The sequence below is a fragment of the Ranitomeya variabilis genome, chromosome 1, assembly GCF_051348905.1.
Source record: "Ranitomeya variabilis isolate aRanVar5 chromosome 1, aRanVar5.hap1, whole genome shotgun sequence".
In the NCBI taxonomy this organism is placed as follows: domain Eukaryota; kingdom Metazoa; phylum Chordata; class Amphibia; order Anura; family Dendrobatidae; genus Ranitomeya; species Ranitomeya variabilis.
Window position 1 is genome coordinate 345639312 of NC_135232.1, and position 15489 is coordinate 345654800.

General features: G+C 50.2%; 1 protein-coding gene across 7 annotated transcripts in view; it reads right to left on the reverse strand.

The window, feature by feature from the left end:
- Positions 1–7359, reverse strand: part of CDC14B (cell division cycle 14B) — a 107623-nt gene extending 100264 nt beyond the window's left edge. For 4 of the 7 annotated variants that reach the window (XM_077299738.1, XM_077299719.1, XM_077299728.1 and 1 more), the window contains exon 1: positions 6994–7359. In XM_077299738.1, the coding sequence (XP_077155853.1) occupies positions 6994–7123 (130 nt within the window). In that variant the 5' untranslated portion in view covers positions 7124–7359. The remainder of the gene's footprint in view (positions 1–6993) is intronic. The other 3 variants (XM_077299732.1, XM_077299726.1, XM_077299723.1) reach the window with 2 other exon arrangements.
- Positions 7360–15489: the final 8130 nt, after the last annotated feature.

Here is a 15489-nt window from a genome sequence, read left to right on the forward strand (position 1 = left end):
AGAACACTGTCCAGGAAGTAGGTGTTTTGGTATCCAAGTCTGCCATAAAGGGAAGACTTCATGATAGTAGCTACAGAGGGTTCACCACAAGGTGCAAACCATTAATCAGCCTTAAAAAGGGGTTGTCCACAACTAGGACATAGAAAATGTGCGCCATATGATGCTGCATAGAAACATTTGCCTTATATAATGCTGCATTAAGGTTGATTATGGCCCCATAAGATGCTCCATAGAAACATTTGCCCCATATGCTGCTGCTGCGATTAAAAAAAAAAAAATTATGACATACTCAGCTCTTGTCCTGAGCAGGCGGGGACACCGGCACTTGCGATATTCACCTGTCACCGTTCTACCACCGCGTGCCACTCTGTCTTCCTTCTCTCTGCAGTGACTGTTCAGGCAGAGGGCAGCGCGCACACTAAACACGTCTTCACGCCCTCTGACCTGAACGTCACAGCCAGAGGACGCGAAAGACGGAGCCCGGCGGTGGAACGGGGACAGGTGAATATCGCAGTGCTCACCTCCCCCAGTTATACTCACCCTCCCGGCGTGGTCCCTGTTTCTCCAATGCGATGGCGCCGGCAGCTTGTTCCTCTGTTCAGCGGTCACTCGTACCGCTCATTAAAGTAATGAATATGTGGCTCCACCCCTATGGGAGTGGAGTCAAGTCTATATTCATTACTTTAATGAGCAGTAACACGTGACCGCTGAACACAGGAAGAGCTGCGGGCGCCGGAGAAGCAGGGACATGCAGAGACGCTCCGGGAGCAGGTGAGTATGTGCCAGCTGCCGCTACCCCTCCCCCACCGATAATGACTCGAATATAAGCCGAGAGGGGCACTTTCAGCCTAAAAAAAATAGGCTGAAAATCTCAGCTTATACTCGAGTATATACGGTAATTAAGATGGACTAAATTTGGACATTTCTAGTCACACAAAAGTTGGGTCTATTATTCTGGCAACAATAACCAAAGATGAACATGGATATGGCTATGAATGTGCCGAACCACCTGATCAGCCTCATTAGAAATCTTTACATTGAATAAGAAGCAACAGTCTGAACAGATCACAACAAGGTTCAAAGGAGAGCGAGGCGTCAGACAGGGATGCATCCTGTCAAGGATCACAGCCTGGGGAGTCATGCTGAACCACCCTGCTGTTATCTTTTTTTGTCACAAACAGCCCTCTGCTGCACCATATTGTCAGGACAATTACACGATTGACCAATGATTAACAAATGAGGTTGCTATAACTAAGGCCGGTTATTGGAGAACTAACAGTGAGCATATGGAATATACACCTCTGATTCCAACGCATGGAATATATATACACACACACATACATACATACACCCATCCATGGTCACTGCTATTTCCACGACATCCAAAGAACTACTTTTCTGGTAGTGTATGGCTTTCAGGAGTGTGGTTTACAGAACAGAACAAAAGGAATATAACTTTTACATTTTATATTTAATCCAGAAAGATAGTCAGTAATCATAAAATCTTATGTATATATTTGCTTTTTTTATAAAAAGGGGACACAATACAATTACATTTAAAAAAAAGAAAGTTACTACATCTGTCATCATAGTAGTAGAAAACCGACAGCACCCACGTCCAAAATTTGACATTTGCCTGTTATTAGCTCCTAAGATACACCCACACATCTCCCCTTGACTCCTAACCGGGTTGGAAATGAGATGTGGCTTCAGTTTCAGAAAATTATTAGATTTACAAACACAATATTTTTTCTTCTGAGTGTTGCAGGTGCTAAACATTGCAGTCATATTTTTATCTTTACACAGATACCAAATATGACCCAGTACACACCATCTATCAGGTGGTTACTAAATTGGAGGTATTCTAGTGAACCCACGGCGATGTGAGTGAGTCTGTCACGGGCATACACTTGCAACAATGCCAGAAATCTGTATCTCAAATATGAGGTCAGCACAAACTCCAATATTCATAACTTTCCACCGATACCTCACTGTCTAGCTGTTAATGTTCCCTTCAGAGGAAATGGGACAAAAGTTCTCTATAATGGTATTAGGTTTCCTGCTTCTCTTCCTCTCCAATCTATAAGGGCTCATACTCCTCTGCGAGGAAAATGGACATGTGCAATCCAATAAAAAAAAAACCCACACACCTCAGCACTTGGACCATGTGAATGCATTCCCATTTTTACACACCCATGACCTTGAAAACCAACATTTCAGCAGCCGCATTCAGTAAATTCACAGCATGACAGGTCAAAATAGAACATATCCACATAGATATAAAGAGGTCAGTGACATATATAATTAATAAAATAAAATATATATTCACTGCACTCGTACAGGATGAGGTTTGCTTCAAGTGAATAATTTATTGGTGAAAAGCGAGGCGACAATTTTTTCTGTCGCCTCACTTTTCACCAATAAATTATTCACTTGAAGCAAACCTTATCCTGTACGAGTGCAGTGAATATATATTTTATTATCGATGGGACTACTGGCTCCAATCACTAGCACCGTCACCTCCACAGAAGTCGAGTGCTAGCCTTCTTCTTCCACATATATAATTAGTACAGTGCATCTTACTGTGCATGTATTTAATAAATATCTGAAAAAAATGGGAGTGGGCTGCCCTGACATTTTATTAACCAGCAGAAGGAAAGCTGACAGCTTGGGGCAGATGTTCATAGCCCGGGAAGGGCTAATACACATGAAAATTCCGAGGCTACTCATCAGCTCACAGCTGTATACATAGCCTTTACAGTTTATTAAAATGAGAGACCCTGAAAAAAAAAATGAGGCATGGTCCCCCTAAATATAAACCAGCAAAAGCTAGGCAGACAGCTGTGTGCTGACATTAATAACCTAGGAAAAGCCATGGATATGGACTCCCTGCAAGACTAAGAACATCAGCTCTCAGCCACCCCAGAAAAGGCGCATCTATAAGATGTGCCAATTCTGGCACTTAGCCTCGCTTTTCCCCCTTGCCCTGGTGCGGTGGAAAGTAGGGTGATAATATTGGGGTTGATGTCACCTTTGTGTTGTCAGGTGACATCAAGCCCAGAGGTTAGTAATGGAGAGGTGTCTATACGACGTCCCCATTACTAACCCCATTGTGATTTCTTTTTTTTTTTTTAAACAATAAACACCCCCCAGAATAAAGTCCTTAATGAATCTGAATTCAACCAAACCAGCTATACTCAACGCAAGGCCCAATCCACTGAAGCTATTGTCTCCAGTAAAAGAATTAAAATAATAAGCAACCATATTCCTTTCCTGTCAGGTGTTTCTCACAAAATTAGAATCAAAAAGTAATTTTCAGTTCTTCAATACAAAAAGTGAGACTCATATTATATAGAGTCATTACAAACAGAATGATCTCTTTCAAGTGTTTATTTCTGTTAATGTTGATGATTATGGCTTACAGCCAACGAAGACCCAAAAGTCAATATCTCAGTAAATTAGAATAACAAAAAAAAAAAAAAACTGCAAAAGTTTCCTAAGCGTTAAAAAAAAAGGTCCCTTAGGCCGGTTTCACACGTCATGATATTTCTGGTGCTGGAAAAACCGATGCCAGAGATATCTGTGTCCATATGTGTACTACATGTGGCAACCGCATCAGTACCACACGGACGGCCGCCGGGGAAGAAGCGCTACAGTAAGCGCTATTCCACGGAGGCTGGTGCTGAAGCCGGCTGTCCGTTATATTAAAGTCTGAACAACAGCAGGTGGGGGCTTTTGGGACTCTTACCCCTATCATCCGACACCTGCTGCCGCTAATAACAGTGACAGTAGGTGCGGATGATCGGGGTATTCCCCAGCCGCCGGCTGCTATCTAAGCAAATAAATGAATGACAAACTCAACGTGGATTCCCCGTTTTCTTAATCAACCAGACAAAACTCACAGCTGGGGGCTGCAACCCTCAGCTGTCAGCTTCTGTAAGGTTGGTTATTAAAAATAGAGGGGTCGCCACGCTTTTTTATTTAAAAAAAAAATGGAGTGGGGTCCCCCCCATTTTTTACATCCAGCCTTGCTAAAGCTCACAGATGGGGGCAGCTATTCTCAGACTGGTAAGGGGCCATTGATATAGGCCCCCCCAGCCTAAAAATAGCAGCCGACAGCTGCCCAGAAAAGGCACATATAAGAATGTATCTGCAGAAACATGGTATACTTAAAAACGTCAGCTCTGCACGCAAAAAATAAGCCTCACCCGACCCAAGATCACGAAAAATGGAGACGCTACGGGTATTGGAAAAATTGTGCTATTTTTTTTTTTTTTTTTTTTTAAGCAAAGTTTGGAATTTTTTTTTTCTACTTAGATAAAAGAGAACCTAGACATGTTCGGTGTCTATGAACTCGTTATGACCGAGAGAATCATAATAGCAGGTCAGTTTTAGCATTTAGTGAACCTAGCAAAAAAGCCACACAAAAACAAGTGTGGGATTGCACTTTTTAAAAAAATTTCATCGCACTTGGAATTTTCTTCCCGTTTTCTGTTACATGACATGGGAAATCCAATGGTATCGTTCAAAAGTTCAACTCATCCCGCAAAAAAATAAAAAAAAAGTTGTGGCTCAGGGAAGCGAAAAATGAAAAAAGCTCCGAGGGTTAATTATACGTTTTTGCATCCTGAAGATAAATTTATTAAGAATATAATAATATATATATATATATATATATAATAATATATATATATATATATAATAATATATATATATATATATATATATATATATATATATATATATATATATATATATACATATATATATATATATATACATATATATATATATATATATATATATATATATATATATATATATATATATATACATATATATATATATATATATATAGTAAAAAGTAAAAGGAACAGCACTACACTTGTACTTATCTTCGGGTGCAAGGCCCCAGGCAAACAGTCCAACGACTGCACCAGATTCACAGAGACTCAAAAAAGAGGCAGCACTCCATTGTTCAAGTGAAACATGTGGTAGGTTTAATCGACCCACATAGCCGGGCGACGTTTCAGCTCAATCTGAGCCTTTATCAAGCCTACATCCAGCAGAGGGCGCCTCACCACAACTCAAGGTAACTACAGGTCACCCAGCTTTCCATTCAGTACCCGGGGGTTTTACAGGCAGGAGCGAGTGCATTAGCACAGCTCCTGGCTGTAAAATGATTTAACCCCTTCAGATGGATTTACATCGTGGGACATAACGACGGAAGGTATGGAATATTGTTGTTTGTTTTTTTAACTTTGTTTCAGGACGATGGTCTTCAGGTGGATTAAGAGTCTAATAAAATATTACAACAACCTGTGTCTTTATTTCATTAAAATACTTTGTAATAATGTGTGTGTGTTTTATTAACCATTTAGTACTATTGGATTAATAATGGATAGGTGTCATAATTGACGCCTCTCCATTATTAATCTGGCTTAATGTCACCTCACAATAGCAAGGTGGCATTAACCCTTCATTACCCCATATCCCACTGCTACACGGGAGTGGGAAGAGAGTGGCCAAGTGCCAGAATAGGCGCATCTTCCAGATGTGCCTTTTCTGGGGTGGCTGGGGGCAGATGTTTGTAGCCAGGGGGGGCCAATAACCATGGACCCTCTCTAGGCTATTAATATCTGCCCTCAGTCACTGGCTTTACCACTCTGGCGGAGAAAATTGCGCGGGAGCCCACGCCAAAATTTTCCGCCATTTAACCCTTTATTTTAGCAGCTACAGCGGCCAAATTTTGCACATACACACTACTAACATTAGTAGTGTGGAATATGCAAAAAAAAGGGGGATATGAGATGGTTTACTGTATGTAAACCATGTCTCATATCCTGTCGGGTTTGGGTAGGAGAAATGAAAAGCCGGCAATTGAATTACCGGCTTTTCTCTAACACCGCTGCGTATTTCTCGCAAGTCACACTGCAGGTCCATCTGTAATCCGTATTTTTCTCGCCCCCATAAGGTACCGTCACACTCAGCGATGCTGCGGCGATATAGACAACGAGCCGACCTAAACTAGATCGCTGGAGCGTCGCTGTTTAGGTCGCTGTAGAGACGTCAAACACAGCAACTCCAGAACGATGCAGGAGCGATCCAGTGACGTAACGGCGACTCACTTCTCGTTCTCGCTGGTTGTTAGCTCCATGTCAAACAGCCGGAGTGTACCAACTGGCTAGAAGGAGACACTGCGATGCCCCCTATGCTCGTTGCTGGCGTCGTTGCTTTTGATGTCAAACACGACGATACACGCCGACCTGGCGACGAAATAAAGTTCTGGACTTCTAGCTCCGACCAGCGATATCACAGCGGGATCCAGATCGCTGCTGCGTGTCAAACACAACGAGATCGCTATCCAGGACACTGCAACGTCACGGATTGTTGTCGTTCTCTTTGCAAAGTTGCTAAGTGTGACGGTACCTATCGACTTTAATTGGCGATTTTTTTGCGCAATACGGTGACAAACGCAGCATGCTGTGATTTTCTACGGCCGTACAAGACCGTATAATACGGATGCGTAATATACGGCAGATAGGAGCTGAGACATAGGGAATCATTGGGCCGTGTGTAATGCGTATTTTTACAGACGTAGTTTATGTGCTCATACGTCCGTAAAACTCGCTAGTGTGAGGCCGGCCATACACACACGCGCGTGCGTGTATACATTCCATCCTATGAGGGGGCTGGGGGTGACCCCCGATACCGCCACTATATATACAGACCCCCATAGGGGCAGAGTGTGGCTTTCGTACAGTCAATGCATCAGTTGACTAAAGAGATTCCCCAAAACTAGCGCAAGATAAAGAGCAGCTCATAGCAACCAATCAGATCCTGGCTCTGTTTTCAGAGCTGCATAGTAAGAGAGAGCCCCGTCCTGATTGGTTGCGTTTGGTCTTCATGTGCGATGCAGATGACATCACACAGAACGGTTAGTGGTATGAGCGGTCAGTGCAGGCAGCTCCCTGTATGGCCGGCAGCTCCTACCTGTCACATTAATGTAGATGTCATCGTCCGTGTCGCCATCCTCTTCCCACAGCTCATCTCGGGGTTTCTTCCGCCATCCCAAGTTGCTCCTGCTGGTTTCCCCAGGGCTCTTATCTGTCCTCCTCTTCATGGCTGCAGAGCTGAGAGCTGGCACATAATGGGCAGCACAGAACTTACTAGAGGGATGATGACTAGTCCCTGACAAGCCTCCTAAGCTGAGCTGCAGCAGCTGCGGTTCCCCTCCTCCTGCTGGCCTGTGATTCCGCTGAGATTGCTGTACATAGCGCAGCCGGCTCCGCGCACACACACGCCCCTGTGCTGGTGATGGGCGAACCTACCGTACAGCTGCGCTCTGATTGGACGCTTGGCATGTGACGTCACAGACAGCGTGGTAACTCTGTTGTGTAGTGAGCTGCAGAGCTGCTGCGTGTGCTTAGAGGGACTGCTCACTGACGGTCACACACAGCACATGCTTAGAGGGACTGCTCACTGACGGTCACACACAGCACGTGCTTAGAGGGACTGCTCACTGACGGTCACACACAGCACGTGCTTAGAGGGACTGCTCACTGACGGTCGCACACAGCACGTGCTTAGAGGGACTGCTCACTGACGGTCGCACACAGCACGTGCTTAGAGGGACTGCTCACTGACGGTCACACACAGCACGTGCTTAGAGGGACTGCTCACTGACGGTCACACACAGCACGTGCTTAGAGGGACTGCTCACTGACGGTCGCACACAGCACGTGCTTAGAGGGACTGCTCACTGACGGTCGCACACAGCACGTGCTTAGAGGGACTGCTCACTGACGGTCACACACAGCACGTGCTTAGAGGGACTGCTCACTGACGGTCACACACAGCACGTGCTTAGAGGGACTGCTCACTGACGGTCGCACACAGCACGTGCTTAGAGGGACTGCTCACTGACGGTCGCACACAGCACGTGCTTAGAGGGACTGCTCACTGACGGTCACACACAGCACGTGCTTAGAGGGACTGCTCACTGACGGTCACACACAGCACGTGCTTAGAGGGACTGCTCACTGACGGTCGCACACAGCACGTGCTTAGAGGGACTGCTCACTGACGGTCGCACACAGCACGTGCTTAGAGGGACTGCTCACTGACGGTCACACACAGCACGTGCTTAGAGGGACTGCTCACTGACGGTCACACACAGCACGTGCTTAGAGGGACTGCTCACTGACGGTCGCACACAGCACGTGCTTAGAGGGACTGCTCACTGACGGTCGCACACAGCACGTGCTTAGAGGGACTGCTCACTGACGGTCACACACAGCACGTGCTTAGAGGGACTGCTCACTGACGGTCACACACAGCACGTGCTTAGAGGGACTGCTCACTGACGGTCGCACACAGCACGTGCTTAGAGGGACTGCTCACTGACGGTCGCACACAGCACGTGCTTAGAGGGACTGCTCACTGACGGTCACACACAGCCGGTGCTTAGAGGGACTGCTCACTGACGGTCACACAGCACGTGCTTAGAGGGACTGCTCACTGACGGTCGCACACAGCACGTGCTTAGAGGGACTGCTCACTGACGGTCGCACACAGCACGTGCTTAGAGGGACTGCTCACTGACGGTCGCACACAGCACGTGCTTAGAGGGACTGCTCACTGACGGTCGCACACAGCACGTGCTTAGAGGGACTGCTCACTGACGGTCGCACACAGCACGTGCTTAGAGGGACTGCTCACTGACGGTCACACACAGCACGTGCTTAGAGGGACTGCTCACTGACGGTCACACACAGCACGTGCTTAGAGGGACTGCTCACTGACGGTCGCACACAGCACGTGCTTAGAGGGACTGCTCACTGACGGTCGCACACAGCACGTGCTTAGAGGGACTGCTCACTGACGGTCGCACACAGCACGTGCTTAGAGGGACTGCTCACTGACGGTCGCACACAGCACGTGCTTAGAGGGACTGCTCACTGACGGTCGCACACAGCACGTGCTTAGAGGGACTGCTCACTGACGGTCGCACACAGCACGTGCTTAGAGGGACTGCTCACTGACGGTCACACACAGCACGTGCTTAGAGGGACTGCTCACTGACGGTCACACACAGCACGTGCTTAGAGGGACTGCTCACTGACGGTCACACACAGCACGTGCTTAGAGGGACTGCTCACTGACGGTCACACACAGCACGTGCTTAGAGGGACTGCTCACTGACGGTCACACACAGCACATGCTTAGAGGGACTGCTCACTGACGGTCACACACAGCACGTGCTTAGAGGGACTGCTCACTGACGGTCACACACAGCACGTGCTTAGAGGGACTGCTCACTGACGGTAATACACGCAGTATAGAGGGACTGCTCACTGACGGTCACACACAGCACGTGCTTAGAGGGACTGCTCACTGACGGTCACACAGCACGTGCTTAGAGGGACTGCTCACTGACGGTAATACACGCAGTATAGAGGGACTGCTCACTGACGGTCACACACAGCACGTGCTTAGAGGGACTGCTCACTGACGGTCACACACAGCACGTGCTTAGAGGGACTGCTCACTGACGGTCACACACAGCACGTGCTTGGAGGGACTGCTCACTGACGGTCACACACAGCACGTGCTTAGAGGGACTGCTCACTGACGGTCGCACACAGCACATGCTTAGAGGGACTGCTCACTGACGGTCATACACGCAGTATAGAGGGACTGCTCACTGACGGTCACACACAGCACGTGCTTAGAGGGACTGCTCACTGACGGTCACACACAGCACGTGCTTAGAGGGACTGCTCACTGACGGTCACACACAGCACGTGCTTAGAGGGACTGCTCACTGACGGTCGCACACAGCACGTGCTTAGAGGGACTGCTCACTGACGGTCGCACACAGCACATGCTTAGAGGGACTGCTCACTGACGGTCGCACACAGCACGTGCTTAGAGGGACTGCTCACTGACGGTCACACACAGCACGTGCTTAGAGGGACTGCTCACTGACGGTCGCACACAGCACATGCTTAGAGGGACTGCTCACTGACGGTCATACACGCAGTATAGAGGGACTGCTCACTGACGGTCACACACAGCACGTGGTTAGAGGGACTGCTCACTGACGGTCACACACAGCACGTGCTTAGAGGGACTGCTCACTGACGGTCGCACACAGCACGTGCTTAGAGGGACTGCTCACTGACGGTCACACACAGCACGTGCTTAGAGGGACTGCTCACTGACGGTCACACACAGCACGTGCTTAGAGGGACTGCTCACTGACGGTCACACACAGCACGTGCTTAGAGGGACTGCTCACTGACGGTCACACACAGCACGTGCTTAGAGGGACTGCTCACTGACGGTCACACACAGCCGGTGCTTAGAGGGACTGCTCACTGACGGTCACACACAGCACGTGCTTAGAGGGACTGCTCACTGACGGTCACACACAGCACGTGCTTAGAGAGACTGCTCACTGACGGTCACACACAGCACGTGCTTAGAGAGGGACTGCTCACTGACGGTCACACACAGCACGTGCTTAGAGGGACTGCTCACTGACGGTCACACACAGCACGTGCTTAGAGGGACTGCTCACTGACGGTCACACACAGCACGTGCTTAGAGGGACTGCTCACTGACGGTCACACACAGCACGTGCTTAGAGGGACTGCTCACTGACGGTCACACACAGCACGTGCTTAGAGAGACTGCTCACTGACGGTCACACACAGCACGTGCTTAGAGAGACTGCTCACTGACAGTCACACAGCACATGCTTAGAGGGACTGCTCACTGACGGTCACACACAGCACGTGCTTAGAGGGACTGCTCACTGACGGTCGCACACAGCACGTGCTTAGAGGGACTGCTCACTGACGGTCACACACAGCACGTGCTTAGAGGGACTGCTCACTGACGGTCACACACAGCACGTGCTTAGAGGGACTGCTCACTGACGGTCACACACAGCACGTGCTTAGAGGGACTGCTCACTGACGGTCACACACAGCCGGTGCTTAGAGGGACTGCTCACTGACGGTCACACACAGCCGGTGCTTAGAGGGACTGCTCACTGACGGTCACACACAGCACGTGCTTAGAGGGACTGCTCACTGACGGTCACACACAGCACGTGCTTAGAGGGACTGCTCACTGACGGTCACACACAGCACGTGCTTAGAGGGACTGCTCACTGACGGTCACACACAGCACGTGCTTAGAGGGACTGCTCACTGACAGTCACACAGCACATGCTTAGAGGGACTGCTCACTGACAGTCACACAGCACATGCTTAGAGGGACTGCTCACTGACGGTCACACACAGCACGTGCTTAGAGGGACTGCTCACTGACGGTCACACACAGCACGTGCTTAGAGGGACTGCTCACTGACGGTCACACACAGCACGTGCTTAGAGGGACTGCTCACTGACGGTCACACACAGCACGTGCTTAGAGGGACTGCTCACTGACGGTCGCACACAGCACGTGCTTAGAGGGACTGCTCACTGACGGTCACACACAGCACGTGCTTAGAGGGACTGCTCACTGACGGTCACACACAGCACGTGCTTAGAGGGACTGCTCACTGACGGTCACACACAGCACGTGCTTAGAGGGACTGCTCACTGACGGTCACACACAGCCGGTGCTTAGAGGGACTGCTCACTGACGGTCACACACAGCCGGTGCTTAGAGGGACTGCTCACTGACGGTCACACACAGCACGTGCTTAGAGGGACTGCTCACTGACGGTCACACACAGCACGTGCTTAGAGGGACTGCTCACTGACGGTCACACACAGCACGTGCTTAGAGGGACTGCTCACTGACGGTCACACACAGCACGTGCTTAGAGGGACTGCTCACTGACGGTCACACACAGCACGTGCTTAGAGGGACTGCTCACTGACAGTCACACAGCACATGCTTAGAGGGACTGCTCACTGACAGTCACACAGCACATGCTTAGAGGGACTGCTCACTGACGGTCACACACAGCACGTGCTTAGAGGGACTGCTCACTGACGGTCACACACAGCACGTGCTTAGAGGGACTGCTCACTGACGGTCACACACAGCACGTGCTTAGAGGGACTGCTCACTGACGGTCACACACAGCACGTGCTTAGAGGGACTGCTCACTGACGGTCACACACAGCACGTGCTTAGAGGGACTGCTCACTGACGGTCACACACAGCACGTGCTTAGAGGGACTGCTCACTGACGGTCACACACAGCACGTGCTTAGAGGGACTGCTCAATGACGGTCACACACAGCACGTGCTTAGAGGGACTGCTCACTGACGGTCACACACAGCCGGTGCTTAGAGGGACTGGTCACTGACGGTCACACACAGCACGTGCTTAGAGGGACTGCTCACTGACGGTCACACACAGCACGTGCTTAGAGAGACTGCTCACTGACAGTCACACAGCACATGCTTAGAGGGACTGCTCACTGACAGTCACACAGCACATGCTTAGAGGGACTGCTCACTGACAGTCACACACAGCACGTGCTTAGAGGGACTGCTCACTGACGGTCACACACAGCACGTGCTTAGAGGGACTGCTCACTGACGGTCACACACAGCACGTGCTTAGAGGGACTGCTCACTGACGGTCACACACAGCACATGCTTAGAGGGACTGCTCACTGACGGTCACACACAGCCGGTGCTTAGAGGGACTGCTCACTGACGGTCACACACAGCACGTGCTTAGAGGGACTGCTCACTGACGGTCACACACAGCCGGTGCTTAGAGGGACTGCTCACTGACGGTCACACACAGCACGTGCTTAGAGGGACTGCTCACTGACGGTCACACACAGCACGTGCTTAGAGGGACTGCTCACTGACGGTCACACACAGCACGTGCTTAGAGGGACTGCTCACTGATGGTCACACACAGCCGGTGCTTAGAGGGACTGCTCACTGACGGTCACACACAGCACGTACTTAGAGGGACTGCTCACTGACGGTCACACACAGCACGTGCTTAGAGGGACTGCTCACTGACAGTCACACAGCACATGCTTAGAGGGACTGCTCACTGACAGTCACACAGCACATGCTTAGAGGGACTGCTCACTGACGGTCACACACAGCACGTGCTTAGAGGGACTGCTCACTGACGGTCACACACAGCACGTGCTTAGAGGGACTGCTCACTGACGGTCACACACAGCCGGTGCTTAGAGGGACTGCTCACTGACGGTCACACACAGCACGTGCTTAGAGGGACTGCTCACTGACGGTCACACACAGCACGTGCTTAGAGGGACTGCTCACTGACAGTCACACAGCACATGCTTAGAGGGACTGCTCACTGACGGTCACACACAGCACGTGCTTAGAGGGACTGCTCACTGACGGTCACACACAGCACGTGCTTAGAGGGACTGCTCACTGACAGTCACACAGCACATGCTTAGAGGGACTGCTCACTGACGGTCGCACACAGCACATGCTTAGAGGGACTGCTCACCGATGGTCACACACAGCACAGGCTTAGAGGGACTGCTCACTGACGGTCGCACACAGCACATGCTTAGAGGGACTGCTCACTGACGGTCGCACACAGCACATGCTTAGAGGGACTGCTCACTGACGGTCGCACACAGCACATGCTTAGAGGGACTGCTCACTGACGGTCACACACAGCACGTGCTTAGAGGGACTGCTCACTGACGGTCACACACAGCACGTGCTTAGAGGGACTGCTCACTGACGGTCACACACAGCACGTGCTTAGAGGGACTGCTCACTGACGGTCACACACAGCAAGTGCTTAGAGGGACTGCTCACTGACAGTCACACATCACATGCTTAGAGGGACTGCTCACTGACAGTCACACACAGCACATGCTTAGAGGGACTGCTCTCTGACGGTCACACACAGCCGGTGCTTAGAGGGACTGCTCACTGACGGTCACACACAGCAGGTGCTTAGAGGGACTGCTCACTGACAGTCACACATCACATGCTTAGAGGGACTGCTCACTGACAGTCACACACAGCACATGCTTAGAGGGACTGCTCACTGATGGTCACACACAGCCGGTGCTTAGAGGGACTGCTCACTGACGGTTACACAGGCAGCACATACTTAGAGGGACTGCTCACTGATGGTTACTCACAGCTTGTACTTAGAGGGACTGCTCACTGACGGTCTCACACAGCAGGTGCTTACAGGGACTGCTCACTGACGGTCACACACAGCAGGTGCTTACAGGGACTGCTCACTGACGGTCACACACAGCAGGTGCTTACAGGGACTGCTCACTGACGGTCACACACAGCACGTGCTTAGAGGGAATGCTCACTGACGGTTATACATGCAGCATGTGCTTAGAGGGACTGCTCACTGACGGTCACACACAGCACGTGCTTAGAGGGACTGCTCACTGACAGTTACACAGCACGTGCTTAGAGGGACTGCTCACTGACGGTCACACACAGCAGGTGCTTAGAGGGACTGCTCACTGACGGTTACACACAGCAGGTGCTTATAGGGACTGCTCACTGATAGTTACTCGCAGCTTGTGCTTAGAGGGACTGCTCTCTGACTGTGACACACGCAGCACGTGCTTAGAGGGACTGCTTACTGACGGTCACACACAGCACGTGCTTAGAGGGACTGCTCACTGACGGTTACACACAGCACGTGCTTAGAGGGACTGCTCACTGACGGTTACACAGCACATGCTTAGAGTGACTGCTCACTGACGGTTATACATGCAGCATGTGCTTAGAGGGACTGCTCACTGACAGTCACACACAGCACGTGCTTAGAGGGACTGCTCACTGATGGTTACACACGCAGTGTGTGCTTAGAGGGTCTGCTCACTGATGGTTACACACGCAGTGTGTGCTTAGAGGGTCTGCTCACTGATGGTTACACACGCAGTATGTGCTTAGAGGGACTGCTCACTGATGGTTACACACAGCACGTGCTTAGAGGGACTGCTCACTGATGGTTACACACGCAGCACATGCTTAGAGGGACTGCTAACTGATGGTTACACACAGCACGTGATTAGAGGGACTGCTCACTGATGGTTACACACGCAGCACGTGCTTAGAGGGACTGCTCACTGATGGTTAGACACAGTATGTGCTTAGAGGGACTGCTCACTGATGGATACACACGCAGCACATGCTTAGAGGGACTGCTCACTGATGGTTAGACACACAGTATGTGCTTAGAGGGACTGCTCACTGATGGTTACACATGCAGTATGTGCTTAGAGGGACTGCTCACTGATGGTTACACACGCAGCACATGCTTAGAGGGACTGCTCACTGATGGTTACACACGCAGTGTGTGCTTAGAGGGTCTGCTCACTGATGGTTACACACGCAGTATGTGCTTAGAGGGACTGCTCACTGATGGTTACACACAGTACGTGCTTAGAGGGACAGCTCACTGATGGTTACACATGCAGCACGTGCTTAGAGGGACTGCTTACTGATGGTTACACATGCAGTATG